Raw genomic sequence first — 13,635 nt, 5'->3', positions numbered from 1 at the left:
ATCCCATCATGATTTCCAGAGTTATGGCCCCTTAAAGGGCCAAAATTTGCTATTTTTGGCTTGTGAACACGATAGAGACCACATTTTGCAAAATTTTAATCAAACTTGGACACAACTTGTATTGGCATAATATCTCGGTTCCTTTCGAAAACTGGCCAGATCCCAATATGGGTTCCAGAGTTATGGCCCCTTAAAGGGCCAGAATTTGCTATTTTTGGCTTGAGAACGCGATAGAGACCACATTTTGCAATCAACTTTAATCAAACTTGCACACAACTTGTACTGGCATAATATCTCTGTTCCTTTCGAACACTGGCCAGATCCCGTCATGTGTTCCAGAGTTATGGCCCCTTAAAGGGCCAAAATTTGCTATTTTTGGCTTGTGAACACGAAAGAGACCACATTTTGCAATCATCTGTAATCAAACTTGCACACAACTTGTATTGGCATAATATCTCGGTTCCAGTCGAAAAATGGCCAGATCCCATCATGGGTTCCAGAGTTATGGCCCCTTAAAAGGCCAAAATTTGCTATTTTGGCTTTTGCAGCCATATAGAGATTTCATTTATGGATTGATTTGATACACACTTGCAAAATATCTTCAACAACAATAAATCTTGGATTCTATGATGAATCTGTCAGATCCATTCATAGGTTCGGAGTTACCGCCCCTGATTGACCTCTGAAAGAGCCAAAATTTGTTAATGAACACGGTAGAAGTGACATTTTCTATTTGATTTTAACCACACTTACACATAAGTCATAATAAGCTCTCGGTCCTATTCGAAAACCGGCTAAATTCCTTCATGAGTTCTAGAGTTACTGCCCCTGAAAGGGGTAAAATTTTCTATTTTGGCCCTTTCAGCCATATAGAGGTTTCATTTATGCTTTGATTTGATACAAACTTGCATAAAATGATTATCTTGATGATCTCTAGACCTTGATCGAAACTGGGTCATGTTGGGTCAAAAACTACGTCATCAGGTCAAATCATAGGAAAAACTTGTTAACAACCTAGAGGCCATATTTATGACCCTATCTTCATGAAACTTGGTCAGAATGTTTATCTTGATGATTTCTAGGCCAAGTTCGAAACTAGGTCATATGGGATCAAAAACTAGGTCACCCAGTCAAATCAAAGGAAGAGCTTTTTAACAACCTAGAGGCCACATTTATGATCCTATCTTCGTGAAACTTGGTCAGAATGTTTATCTTGATGCTTCTTAGGCCAAGTTCGAAACTGGGTCATATGGGATCTAAAACTAGGTCACCCGGTCAAATCAAAGGAAAAGCTTGTTTAACACTCTTGTTCTTTTGATGTGTATGAAATTTGATCAGAATGTTTTTCTGCATGAAATATCGCACGAATTTTAATCTGGGTCATGTGGGATCAAAAACTAGGTCACCAGGTCAAATAAAAGAATAAGCTTGTTTACACCCTAGGGGCACATTTTTTATTCTACCTTTATAAAACTTGGTCAGAACTTTGTTATCATGAACTCTTGGATGATTTAAAATCTTGGTCACGTGGGATCAAAAACTAGGTCACTAGGTCTGATTGAAGGAAAAGCTTGTATACACTCTAGAGGCCACTTTTTTGCTCCAATCTTCCCGAAACTTTGTCAGAATGTTTGTTTTCATGAAATTTTGGACAAGTTCGAATCTGGGTCATGTGGGGTAAAAAAAACTAGGTCTCTGGGTCAAATCAAAGAAAATGCTTGCTTACACTCAAGAGACTACGTGTTTTGGTCCAATCTTAATGAAAATTGGTCAGAATATTTGTCTCCATGAAATCACTAGGTAAAACATGTTTACACTGTTATGGTGTGTTACTCAGGTGAGCGACCTAGGGCCATCTTGGCCTTCTTGTTACACAAGTTCATTATTATGCCCCCACCCCGTCCTCCGGATGATAACTCAAGAATGCTTGTGCCAAGGAACATGAAAGTTGATGGAGAGGTTGATCATGACCAGCAGATGACCCCTATTGATTTTGAGGTCAGTAGGTCAAAGGTCAAGGTCACAGTGACCCAGAACAGGTAAACGGTTTCCGGATGATAACTTAAGAACGCTTGGGCCTAGGATCATGAAAGTTGATAGGGAGGTCGGTCATGACCAGCAGATGACCTCTATTTATTTTGAGGTCAGTAGATTAAAGGTCAAGGTCACAGTGATCCGGAACAGTTTAATCATTTCCAGACGATAACTCAAGAATGCTTGGGCCTAGAATAATGAAAGTTGATAGGGAGGTTGGTCATGACCAGCAGATGACTCCTGTTGATTTTGAGGTCAGTAGGTCAAAGATCAAAGTGACATTGATGCAGAACAGTAGAACATTTTTTGCCAAATAACTAGAGAATGCTTTGGTTTAGGATCACAGTTACTTATGACTGGTAAATGACCCAAAATCATTGATTTGAGGTCAGTACGTCAAAGGTCAAGGTCAAAGTGACCCGGAAAGGTTAAACTGTTTCAGGACGATAACTTGAGAACACTTGGGTCTAGGATCACGAAACTTGATAGGGAGGTTGATCATGACCAGCAGATGACTCCTATTGATTTTGAGGTCAGTAGGTCAAAGGTCAAAGAGACATTTTTGCAGAACAGTAGAACTTTTTTTGTCAAATAACTAGAGAATACTTTTGTTTAAGATCTTAGTTACTTATGACTGGTAAACGACCCATAATCATTGATTTGAGGTCAGTACGTCAAATGTCCAGTGCACAGTGACCAAATAATTTCTGTTCCTTACAAATGCAGTTACTGAATGCATCAATGGTGGTATTTCGTGTTCTGCTAGCTCTTGTTTTATATTACATTGATGTAATGAATCCGGAATTACGTGTGTTGGGAGGTGGAAAAATTGAAAAAGTCTTTATTTGGATGTATCTATATATCTTAGCAACGCAAATTATAATTTACAGTTCGTTAAATTCTTAATATGGTACGATGTAATGTTATTGATAAAGGTTTAGCTTAGAGTATTGTCCGTTAGTATTGACCTGGCACTCATGAATATTCCGTATGTTTCCGTAAATTAATTTTCGGTGCCCGTGCCTAAATCACGATATAACTATTGAAAAACCAATTATATACCATCATGGATCATGTGCAGGTACAGCTGGGCGGACAAAGCGTTTTAGCACTAATCTCAGGGTTGTGTGTTCGAGTCCTCCATCTGACCAAATTGTTTTTGTTTTTATTTTATCACTAAAATTAATAGACGGAAAATTGTCACAACATGATTATCAACGAAATACTCTGCTATCCATCAACATTCTTCTACGTACATAAAACCGTTCTACAAAATGTTTTTTAAAATCTTCAGGACCGGACAAGTATTCATTTATTCATTCCTTCATTTATTCAACGGACAATTCAAAGAACTGTTGTTAACGACACAAAATGAAATGTTTCATAAAATAATGTGAAATAGATACAAATACAAACACACGGAATTATATAAAAAATGTTAGAAATGAATTCGAACCTCTGGTATCGCGATTTCAAGTCGGAGGGCTTACCACTACAACACTGTGCCGTTGGTTATCTAAGTTGATTATTTTAATAAATCTAGATATTTTCAAGACACAAAATATCGCGTAAAATAACGAAAACGCCCGAAAATACTGGAGTGCCAGGTCAATACTTACGGACAATAACAAGTTCATTGTTTAGACAGCCGCATAAGTACACAAACCCCAGAAGAAAATAAACGTTGCTAGATGGCAGAATAGATATACGTTTAATTTTCACGGACAGATACACGTCTGAGACTTATAAGCCCACCATCATCAGATGGTGGGCTATTCAAATCACTCTGCGTCCGTGGTCCGGCGTCCTTCCGTTAACAATTTCTCGTTATCGCATCTCCTCAGAAACTACCAGGGGGATTTTGACCAAACTTTGTCAGAATGATGTATTGGTACCCTAGTTGTGTCCCCCTGAAAATCAGACTGGTTCAACAAATTTTTAGTAAGTTATGGCCCTTTGTTTATTTCTATAATTTACATAGATTTATATAGGGAAAAACTTTGAAAATCTTCTTGCCCAAAACCACAGAGCCTAGGGCTTTGATATTTGGTATGAAGCATCATCTAGTGGTCCTCTACCAAGATGATTGAAATTATTTCCCTGGGGTCTAATATGGCCCCGCCCCGGGGGTCACATGGTTTATATAGACTTATATAGGGAAAAACTTTGAAAAACCTCTTGTCCAAAACCACAGGGCCTAGGGCTTTGATATTTTGTATGTGACATCATCTAGTGGTCTTCTACTAAGATTGTTCAAATTATCCCCCTAGGGTCAAATATGGCCCCGCCCCGGGGGTCACATGGTTTACATAGACTTATATAGGGAAAAACTTTGAAAATCTTCTTGTCCAAACCACAAAGCCTAGGGCTTTGATATTGTAATGTAGCATCGCCTGGTGGTTCTCTACCAAGTTTGTTAAAATTATCCCCCTAGGGTCAAATATGGCCCCGCCCTGGGGTCACATGGTTCATATAGACTTATATAGGGAAAAGCTTTTAAAAACTTCTTGTCAATAACCTACAACATTCAAATTTGGACCACATGTATGGTTTTGAGTGGCAAGATGAACCTTGACATGAGTTGACCTTGATTTTGACCTAGTGACCTACTTTCACATTTCTGTAGCTACAACCTTCAAATTTGGACCACATGCATAGTTTTGTGCACTGAAATAAACTTTGACCTTGACATTGACTTAGTGACCTACTTTTACATTTTTGAAGGTACAGGCTTCAAATTTGGACCACATGCACAATTTCGTGTTCCAAAATGAAATTTGACCTTGATTTTGACCCAGTGACCTACTTTCACATTTCTCAAGCTACAGCCTTCAAATTTGGACCACATGCATGGTTTTATGTACCATAACAAACTTTAACCTTTACATTGATCTGGTGACCTACTTTCACATTTTTGAATGTACAGGCTTCAAATTTGGACCACATGCATAGTTCTGTATTCCAAAATAAAATTTGACCTTGATTTTGACCTAGTGACCTACTTTCACATTTCTCAAGCTACAGCCTTCAAATTTGGACCACTTGCGTAGTTTTGTGTACCGAAATGAAATTTGACATTAATTTTGACCTAGTGACCTACTTTCACATTTCTGTAGCTACAGGCTTCAAATTTAGACTACATGCATGGTTTTGTGTACCGAAACAAACTTTGACCTTTACATTGACCTAGTGACCTACTTTCACATTTCTCAAGCTACAGCCTTCAAATTTGGACCACTTGCGGTTTTGTGTACCGAAATGAACTTTGACCTTAAGATTCACCTAGTGACCTACTTTCACATTTCTGTAGCTACAGGCTTCAAATTTAGACCACATGAATAGGATTGTGTACCGAAACAAACTTTGACCTTGACATTGACCTAGTGACCTACTTTCAAATTTTTGAAGGTACAGGCTTCAGTTTTGGACTACATGCATAGATTTGTTTCTGAAGTGAAATTTGACCTTGATTTTGACTTAGTGACCTACTTTCACATTTCTCAAGCTACAGCCTTCAAATTTGGACCACTTGCATAGTTTTGTGTACCGAATTAAACTTTGACCTTAAGATTGATCTAGTGACCTACTTTCACATTTCTCAAGCTACAGCTTTCGAATTTGGACCACATGCACAGTGTTGTGTACGGAAATGAAATTTGACCTTGAGCTAGTCAGTAAGTCTTGAAATTTGGAACACTCAAAAATGGCACATTGGTGGGCGCCAAGATCACTCTGTGATCTCTTGTTGTTATTATCAGCGTGTACTGCACTGACAGACATTTAAATCTTTATTACGTGATAGTTTCCCAGACATACCGAGCTATTATTTCTCTTGTATATGTGGTTTCTATACTGTCACAACAGTACTATGTCATGAAATGATGGATTTATATTCTTCAAATGTATTAACAAGTTCCGACTTGTCTCTATAGCCAGGTGATGTTTGTTCCCTGCTGAATACTTCCAACTTTCTACAGTAAGGTGGTGTTTGCCTCCTGCTGAAACCTTCCTATGTCCTACGCTCAAGTGGTGTTTGTCTCTGCTGAAACCTTCCTATGTCCTACGGTCAAATGGTGTTTGTCTCCTGCTGAAACCTTCCAATGTCCTACGGTCAAGTTGTGTTTGTCTAATGCTGAAACCTATAGCCAGGTGATGTTTGTTTCTGCTGAAACCTTCCTATGTCCTACGCTCAAGTGGTGTTTGTCTCCTGCTGAAACCTTCCTATGTCCTACGGTCAAGTGGTGTTTGCATTTTGCTGAAACCTTCCTACCTCCTAGCCAGGTGGTGTTTGCATTCTGCTAATAGCCTTTCTACTCTCTACAGTCGAGGTGGTGTTTGTCTCCTCAAAATAGCCTTCCTACTTTCAACATTCAGGTTTTGTTTTTCTCCTGCTAAAGTCTTCCTATTTCCTACGGTCAGTTGGCGTGTGTCTTCTGCTAAAATAACTTCCTGTACTTTCTGCAGTCAGGTGATGTTTTTATCCTGCATATAACCTTCCTACTTTTTACAGTCTCCTACCAATAATTTTCCTACTGTCAAAGAGACGCACGCTTTGGCCGTGTGGAGGTCTGCCAAAATATGTGACTTGTTATATACTTCACATCAACCGTAATAGTTGTATCATGATTCAATGAAAAGCATTTGATACTCCTTTAATTTTCATTTCGCAAAGTAACATTCTCATAAAAAAGTGTAGTATATTTTGTTTTTGTTGTTTGTATATTTTGATTCTAACGAGTACTCGAGCCTTTATTAAAAGATTTGTAGAGGTCCTTGATAAATTCCGCTAACGGCATGATTGAGAAGACCATGACCTCCCCATGCGGCAATCTCCGACAACACCGCTACAGAAAGTTAAGCCTTAAGAAATAGTTCTATATTATTTACAAATGTTCAATATTGTAGCTGTATCATTAACTGTTCGATAACATATGATGATTTCACATCAATGAACGACACATTTCCTTCGATTATTTGTTATCTCTCGGAACTTTGCCAATGTCTTCAATAATCGACAAATGTTCAAACACTATCTAGAATGCTCCATGTATAACTGTTAACTGACAAACTCGGGGTAGAAAGTGATGTAGGCCTAATACCCGTACAAAGTTTATTTCGGTTATCTTTTGACACAAAGTGTCTGCGAAATCACATAGAAAAACATACACAAATTGTTTCTTTGTAAAGCTGTCGGCTGTACATTGTAGATTTCTTGGAAAATATAAATTTATACGAATGACATTCACTGCGGAATTCACCAGAGAAGATTCTTACAAAAACTTTGTCAGGAATGATTGTCGTCATAAATTTGTCATAAGATGAAAACATCAACGCGTGACGTCACATGTTAAACGACTTTCCTTGCCCTGAGACACCTTTCATTATTTCGCTCGTTTCTGTAATACCAATCATGGTATTCTAAGATACAGCAAACAATGTGTTGTTCTATGAACTGAAGTCAAAATCAGTTACATTATATTGATCTGAAGGTTTAGTTAATGACCAGATAAAGAATTCATGACTTTTTTTTCTGTAACGATTATTGTTGCCTAGAATACCGGCCTGTTGCCTCAAAATGAGATCAAAATCTGAGAGAAACATTTCTTGTTGAATTTTCTCGATTTCGAGATAGAAATAAATGATATCGACAGATCTAGACAGTCTACAAGACCTTATTTTCTTTCGTGTCAGCTATTATTTATGGCGGGAAGACGGGGAATATAACTGTGATTTTGGTGTATTTCTTTCTGTAAGATTTGACTTTGAAGTATCAAATGTCAACGTAATTGTTGCTCAGATTAACTAGAGATCTGTGTGAACCTTGTCTTTCTTTAGACATTGAACATGTTTATTTTCGAGAAATGGACTCTATGCATTTATATCATATATGAAATATTTAACAAATAACCAAGGCCTTCGAGTGGTTTTTCGCCTAACTTATCACAGTTCAAAGTCCAGATGCGCAGGAATTGAACCGAGAGGGTGTTAGCCCGAGTGGTTTAATATCTAAGCATCTGAACGATGAATCGAAGTAAATTAGACGACAAACCAAAAGACGGCATTAATTGTTTCCATACTTACATGTTCATAGAGATATTTTGATAAAAATTATGCAGGGTTTCATTTATCCGAGTAGCAATGAACCGGACGTCATGCGATAATTTAACGTCATAATGGACGTCATAGTCTCTAACTGGTTCGCACACCAACCGTTGTTTATCGCCCAATATACAGGGCTTGAACTTCTTCTTTGTTTAACTGGCAATCAAATTGAGCCATGTTAAAACCATAAGTCAAAAATACATCAAATAATGATTTAAAATTAACAGATGTTCGTTTTCATTCTGAAGTATTGATATTGTTAGCTCTCCTGAGCAAAGGCTCAGGGTGAGCTATTGTGATCGCTCACCGTCCGGCGTCCCTCCGTCCGTCGTCCGTCCGTCCACACTTTCCTTTAAACAACATCTCCTCCTAAACCACCAAGCCAATTTTAATGAAACTTCACAGGAATGATCCTTGGTTGGTCTTCTTTAAAATTTGTTCAAAGAATTGAATTCCATACATAACTCTGGTTGCCATGGCAACCGATAGGAAAAAATTCAAAAATCTTTTTGTCCAAAACCGCAAGGCTTTGATATTTGGTATGTTGCATTGCCTAGTAGCATTATCTAGTGGGCCTCTACCAAGATTGTTCAAATTATCCCCATAGGGTCAAATATGGCCACGCCCAAGGGGTCACATGGTTTATATAGACTTATATAGGGAAAACCTTTGAAAATCTTCTTGTCCAAAACCATAAGGCCTAGGGCTTTGATATTTAGTATATAGCATCATCTAGTAGGCCTCTGCCAAGATTATTCAAATTATCCCCCTAGGATGTAATATGGTCCCGCCCTGGGGGTCACATTTTTTCTATTAACTTATATAGAGAAAAACTTTGAAAATCATCTTGTCAAAAACAAAAGGGCTTAGGGCTTTGGTATTTGGTATGTAGCATCATACAGTGGGCCTCGACCAAGATTGTTCAAAGATGCCCTAGGGTGAAATATGGCCCCGCCTAGGGGATTCACATGGTTTATATAGACTTGTATAGGAAAAAACTTTAAAAATCTTCTGGTCTGAAACCACAAGACCTAGGCTTTTTATATTTGGTATGTAGCATTGCCTTGTGGTTCTCTACCAAGATTGTTCAAATTGTTACCCTGGGGTGAAAAGAGGCCCTGCCACGGGGGTCCCTAGTTTTACATAGACATATATAGGAAAAAACCTTAAAAATCTTCTTGCCTGAAACTGCAAGGCCTATGCTTTTGATATTCAAATTATGCCCCCGAGTTGAAAAGAGGCCCCACCCGAGGGGTCCCAAGTTTTACATAGACTTACATAGGAAAAACCTTTAAAAATCTTCTTGCCTGAAACTGCAAGGCCTATGCTTTTGATATTTGGTATGATGCATTGCCTAGTGGTCTACTACCAAAATTGTTCAAATTATGCCCCTGGGGTGAAAGAGGCCCTGCCCTGGGGGTCCCAAGTTTTACATAGACTTATATAGGAAAAACTTTAAAAATCTTCTTGTCTGAAAGTTCAAGGCCTATGCCTTTGATATTTTGTATCTATCATTGCCTATTTGATCTCTAACAAGAGTTTTCGAATTATGTCCCTAGGATGGAAAGAGGCCCCGCCCCAGGGGTCACATGATATATATGTTGTATTATAGGAAAAATACTTCAAAAATTATCAGATCATTATTTCCTAGACTGTTTAATTGTATTTACCGGATGACCCCAAGTGATAAGGGGTCACCCGACTGTGACCTTGACCTACTGACATACTTTCTTGTTTTTAAGAAATTGAAATTTGGATGCCATGTACAGTTTTGCACACCAATCGTAAAACTGACTTTCAGTGACCATGAATACGATACGATATACGATATGGTTTTTTTGCAATACAAGGCCTCCGGCCCAAAATACAAATAACATTACTTCAGATATAAGGTAACATTATAAACAAACATACATTAAAACAATACTTCTAGGTAAATGTAAATACATGTTATTACATTAGGCGCAATTTTGCTAACCTTTGTAATACAAAATATATGGCAAAACATTTTGATACAAAACATAATAACATTTGATGATTGTGCAAGTTACAAGTTACTGTCTCTAAGTTCAAACGCACTGACCAAAAATCTTGCCAAAGAGAAAACACTATCAATTCTAACGTCAGACATTATAGTTATAAACAAATGTTCACACACAACTGCTGTAATCGAATATGACCTACTGACCTACTTTCTTGTTTTTTTAAGCTTAAGCAAAGAAATTTGTTCAACCAAGCAACTTGACTTAGGTGAGCGATATAGGGCCATCATGGCCCTCTTGTATAGACAGTCGTGTCCAGTAGAGACCCACTTAATTGCCTGGGTCTATTAAGCCCTCAAGAAATTTTATGCCACTGTAGAATTGCATAGATACAAGAATATATAACGACGTTATTGATCATTTTCAGTAAATATGGACAAAAGAAGTAGCCCAGAATGTGGGAAAGTGGTTGTGTTGGATCCATCACATGAAGTAAGACTGCTGTCGAAAGGTCTGGCACCAAATGGATACTGTGGTGTTTCTGTGTTTACACCGAGAGAAAAGGACGGTTACACGTGTGATGCAATTTGCTTTAAGTATAAAAAGGCATCTATAAGCACATGCGAGGTCAAGGTCAAATTGATAGGTCACAAGTTCCGGAAAGCAGGAGATTTAGTAGAGGTAGGTCACATCCCTAGTCTGTAATCCTGTACGTTTATAATTGTTGTTCACATAATATACATATGCCAGGTATTGCTGCTCACAGGTAATGCAATTGTGGCGCACATGCGATATCTGGCATATTCCATGATAATTGATAAAACAATTATTAATTGTATATTTTCTAACAAATAGAGATATTTTATAGGCCCGAAGGGAAGTATTATGTGATGGAGCAGGTCGTCCGTCTGTCCGTCCGTCCTATTGTTGGCGATTTCGTTTACACCCAATGTCTTAAGAATGTTTTGACATGTAATCCTTAATGATTTTGATGTCAATGGGCCAAATGTTGAGGTCACTGGGACCGTTAGTACAAATATTAGTCTATAAACTTTGTCTCAATTTCAGGAGTACAATTGCCACCAAACGGATAAAGATGCTCAGTGTTGGAACGTTGGTTCTTTGCGACTGGAAGTAATTGAAACATACAACTATGCATATGTGTCACAGAAACCGCTCTATGAATTTGACATAGATGTCTCGGCAAGGTGCACCAAAGACAAGGTCATTGGTCAAAGTGAAGGTATGTCTATGAGAATACACTTTCTTGACCTGTCTCCCTGTGAAGATAATCACATGATATATTGTTTTGATAGTCCATCCATCAAAACTTACAAAGTTCGAAATTATAAATATTTTTAGCTCACCTGAACCGAAGGTGAGCGATATAAGGCCATCATGGCCCCCTTGTTATGTTTTGTGACATCTGTATGATGAAAACTCAATAATTTGATTTTATTGGCAAACAATATCTGTAAATATGTTAATGAAAAAGGTCCTACCAGTGAAAGTGATCTTGCCTTTATATTATTGTATGTTTATATACAATACTTAAACAAATGGTAACATGATTTTATAAATGTGCAATTACCTCCATCGGAATGTATTAAACTTGAAGTATTGTGTTCCATATATATCATTGGCAGGGCTCACACTGGCCTCCAAAAAATAATAGCCAACTTTTTAACCTGTGAAAAATTAATAGCCAAAATTGATGCTGATCTTAACGTGCAATTTTTATAAAAATAAAAATGATAAATTTCAACATATATATCTTCTTAATTACTTTAAAAAGTAGCAGGCCCCAACATGGGGTGTGGGAATCGGGGATTCAGGGAAATTACCTCCTAATATTGGTGGTGGGGTCCCACTATAACCGTTTAAAATGCTATATTCTGATGGATTTTGAAGGCATTTACAGGACACATAGTTAGTTTGTGTAAGGCAGCTGAAATTGTTGATATTGACTGACATTATGGACTGGGCAATGGCTCAATTAGCCCCATTCATGCACATACAATAAGGACACAGTTGCACACAATGGAAAATTTACCAAGTCTTTGAGTATCATTCATGTTTATACTTTTTCTTTATACAAAAGTGTTTTCATGATTCTTTTGACCATAACTGCACTTAAATTGCTTGAAAAGTACAAAACAATCAAGTCGCGAAAATACGTGATATTTGGCATCTATGCACACTATTGAATTACAGCTTTTTGTCAACAAGTTTTTGATGCTTTATTCAGTAAATATACTAATTTTTAAGTGTTTTAGAATGTTTTTACTTACGCTAATTACAGTATGCAAGCACATTTATATGTTGTTTTTTAGTTTGCCCGTATCGGCCATGTTTCTAAAAATAGAAACAGGACTGGGTTTTCCGTTATTTTTTTAATTAATGTGCAAAACAAAAAACATTTATTATGCCAGAATTGTCTTGGTAAAAAAATAGACTATTAAAAATATCTGGCCTGTAATATTTCAACAAATTCGCGTTCTTTACAAATTCTGAAAATTCGAAAAAAAATATTTTTTTCGCTTTGAACAATTTCATTTTAGATTAAAAACACATATCTAACCTAGATCCTGATTAAAGACATTTTGAAACCGTCGACAGTTAGGTCAGTTTATAATATGTTTTTAAAGATAATTAAATTAACGGTAACTATAGATGGCAATTTAATTTTTCATCAGGAAACTGCCCGTACAAATTGGTTTAATTGTCGTCTGCCGAATATAGAGTTGAAGAAAATTTGCGCTGGCGTATTAAAATGTTCCAAAAAAGTAGCCTGCCAGTACAATCTGATTGATAGCTAGATAAGTAAGATTAACTTCCGGTTATAATTGGTTTAATTGTCGTCTGCATCATACCGCCTTGGGCAATGTTATCGGCATAGTTGACACGTGTTTGGAATACACGAGGTAATAAACAGTCCGCTCTATTGATTTTCTACACTAGCAGACCGCGGGTTACTGTCTCACTTGGCATAATTATTTATGTAGCTATTAAATAAAATAATCGCCAGTTCCTGTCGCCAAAATGAAAAAATATTCGCCATTTAAATAAAATAATCGCAAATGGCGATAATGGCGACTGACAGCGTGAGCCCTGCATTGGTCGTGTGTTGTAGCAGCTGATGAAGCATACATTGTTCTTGCAAATTTAAAATTTCTGTACAGACAATCTTGTTTACAAGTCAAACTATAAAACAGCACTGAGGAATATCAATGTCGTGTCTTTTTTGCAAGAACTGATATTTCAGCTAAAATAGAATGGTTTAAGCAATTAATACGAGCGGGTTGAATGCATTGAATATTGTGTAATCGAAGGTATTTATATTGATTTATCAGCAGGATGTTGAGAAAAACTGTTGTGTTTTTTTTTAACATAAGAGGTTCGGCAAAGTCCGGAGATGAACCTCTGATGATTACTTACTGCAAACAAACATGCTTAAGAGATCGGCAAATTATGTTTGAGATTGAACAACAACAAAAAACGTCTAAAATAATTATAT

At 37.2% G+C, this 13,635-nt stretch overlaps 1 protein-coding gene and 1 long non-coding RNA gene across 2 annotated transcripts in view; both read left to right on the top strand.

The window, feature by feature from the left end:
- LOC128547855 (uncharacterized) overlaps nt 1–13,635 on the top strand; it is a 28,627-nt gene that overhangs the window by 2,443 nt on the left and 12,549 nt on the right. The window lies entirely within an intron of this gene.
- LOC123529122 (uncharacterized) overlaps nt 1–13,635 on the top strand; it is a 33,532-nt gene that overhangs the window by 15,327 nt on the left and 4,570 nt on the right. Inside the window, exons 3-4 of the mRNA XM_045309336.2 lie at nt 10,546–10,799; nt 11,187–11,361. Coding sequence (XP_045165271.2) covers nt 10,546–10,799; nt 11,187–11,361 — 429 coding nt within the window. The remainder of the gene's footprint in view (nt 1–10,545; nt 10,800–11,186; nt 11,362–13,635) is intronic.

Source organism: Mercenaria mercenaria, chromosome 13 (genome assembly GCF_021730395.1).
Source record: "Mercenaria mercenaria strain notata chromosome 13, MADL_Memer_1, whole genome shotgun sequence".
Classification (NCBI taxonomy): Eukaryota; Metazoa; Mollusca; class Bivalvia; order Venerida; family Veneridae; genus Mercenaria; species Mercenaria mercenaria.
Note: the sequence above shows the minus strand (reverse complement) of the source record. Positions and strands in the feature narration are given on the sequence as shown.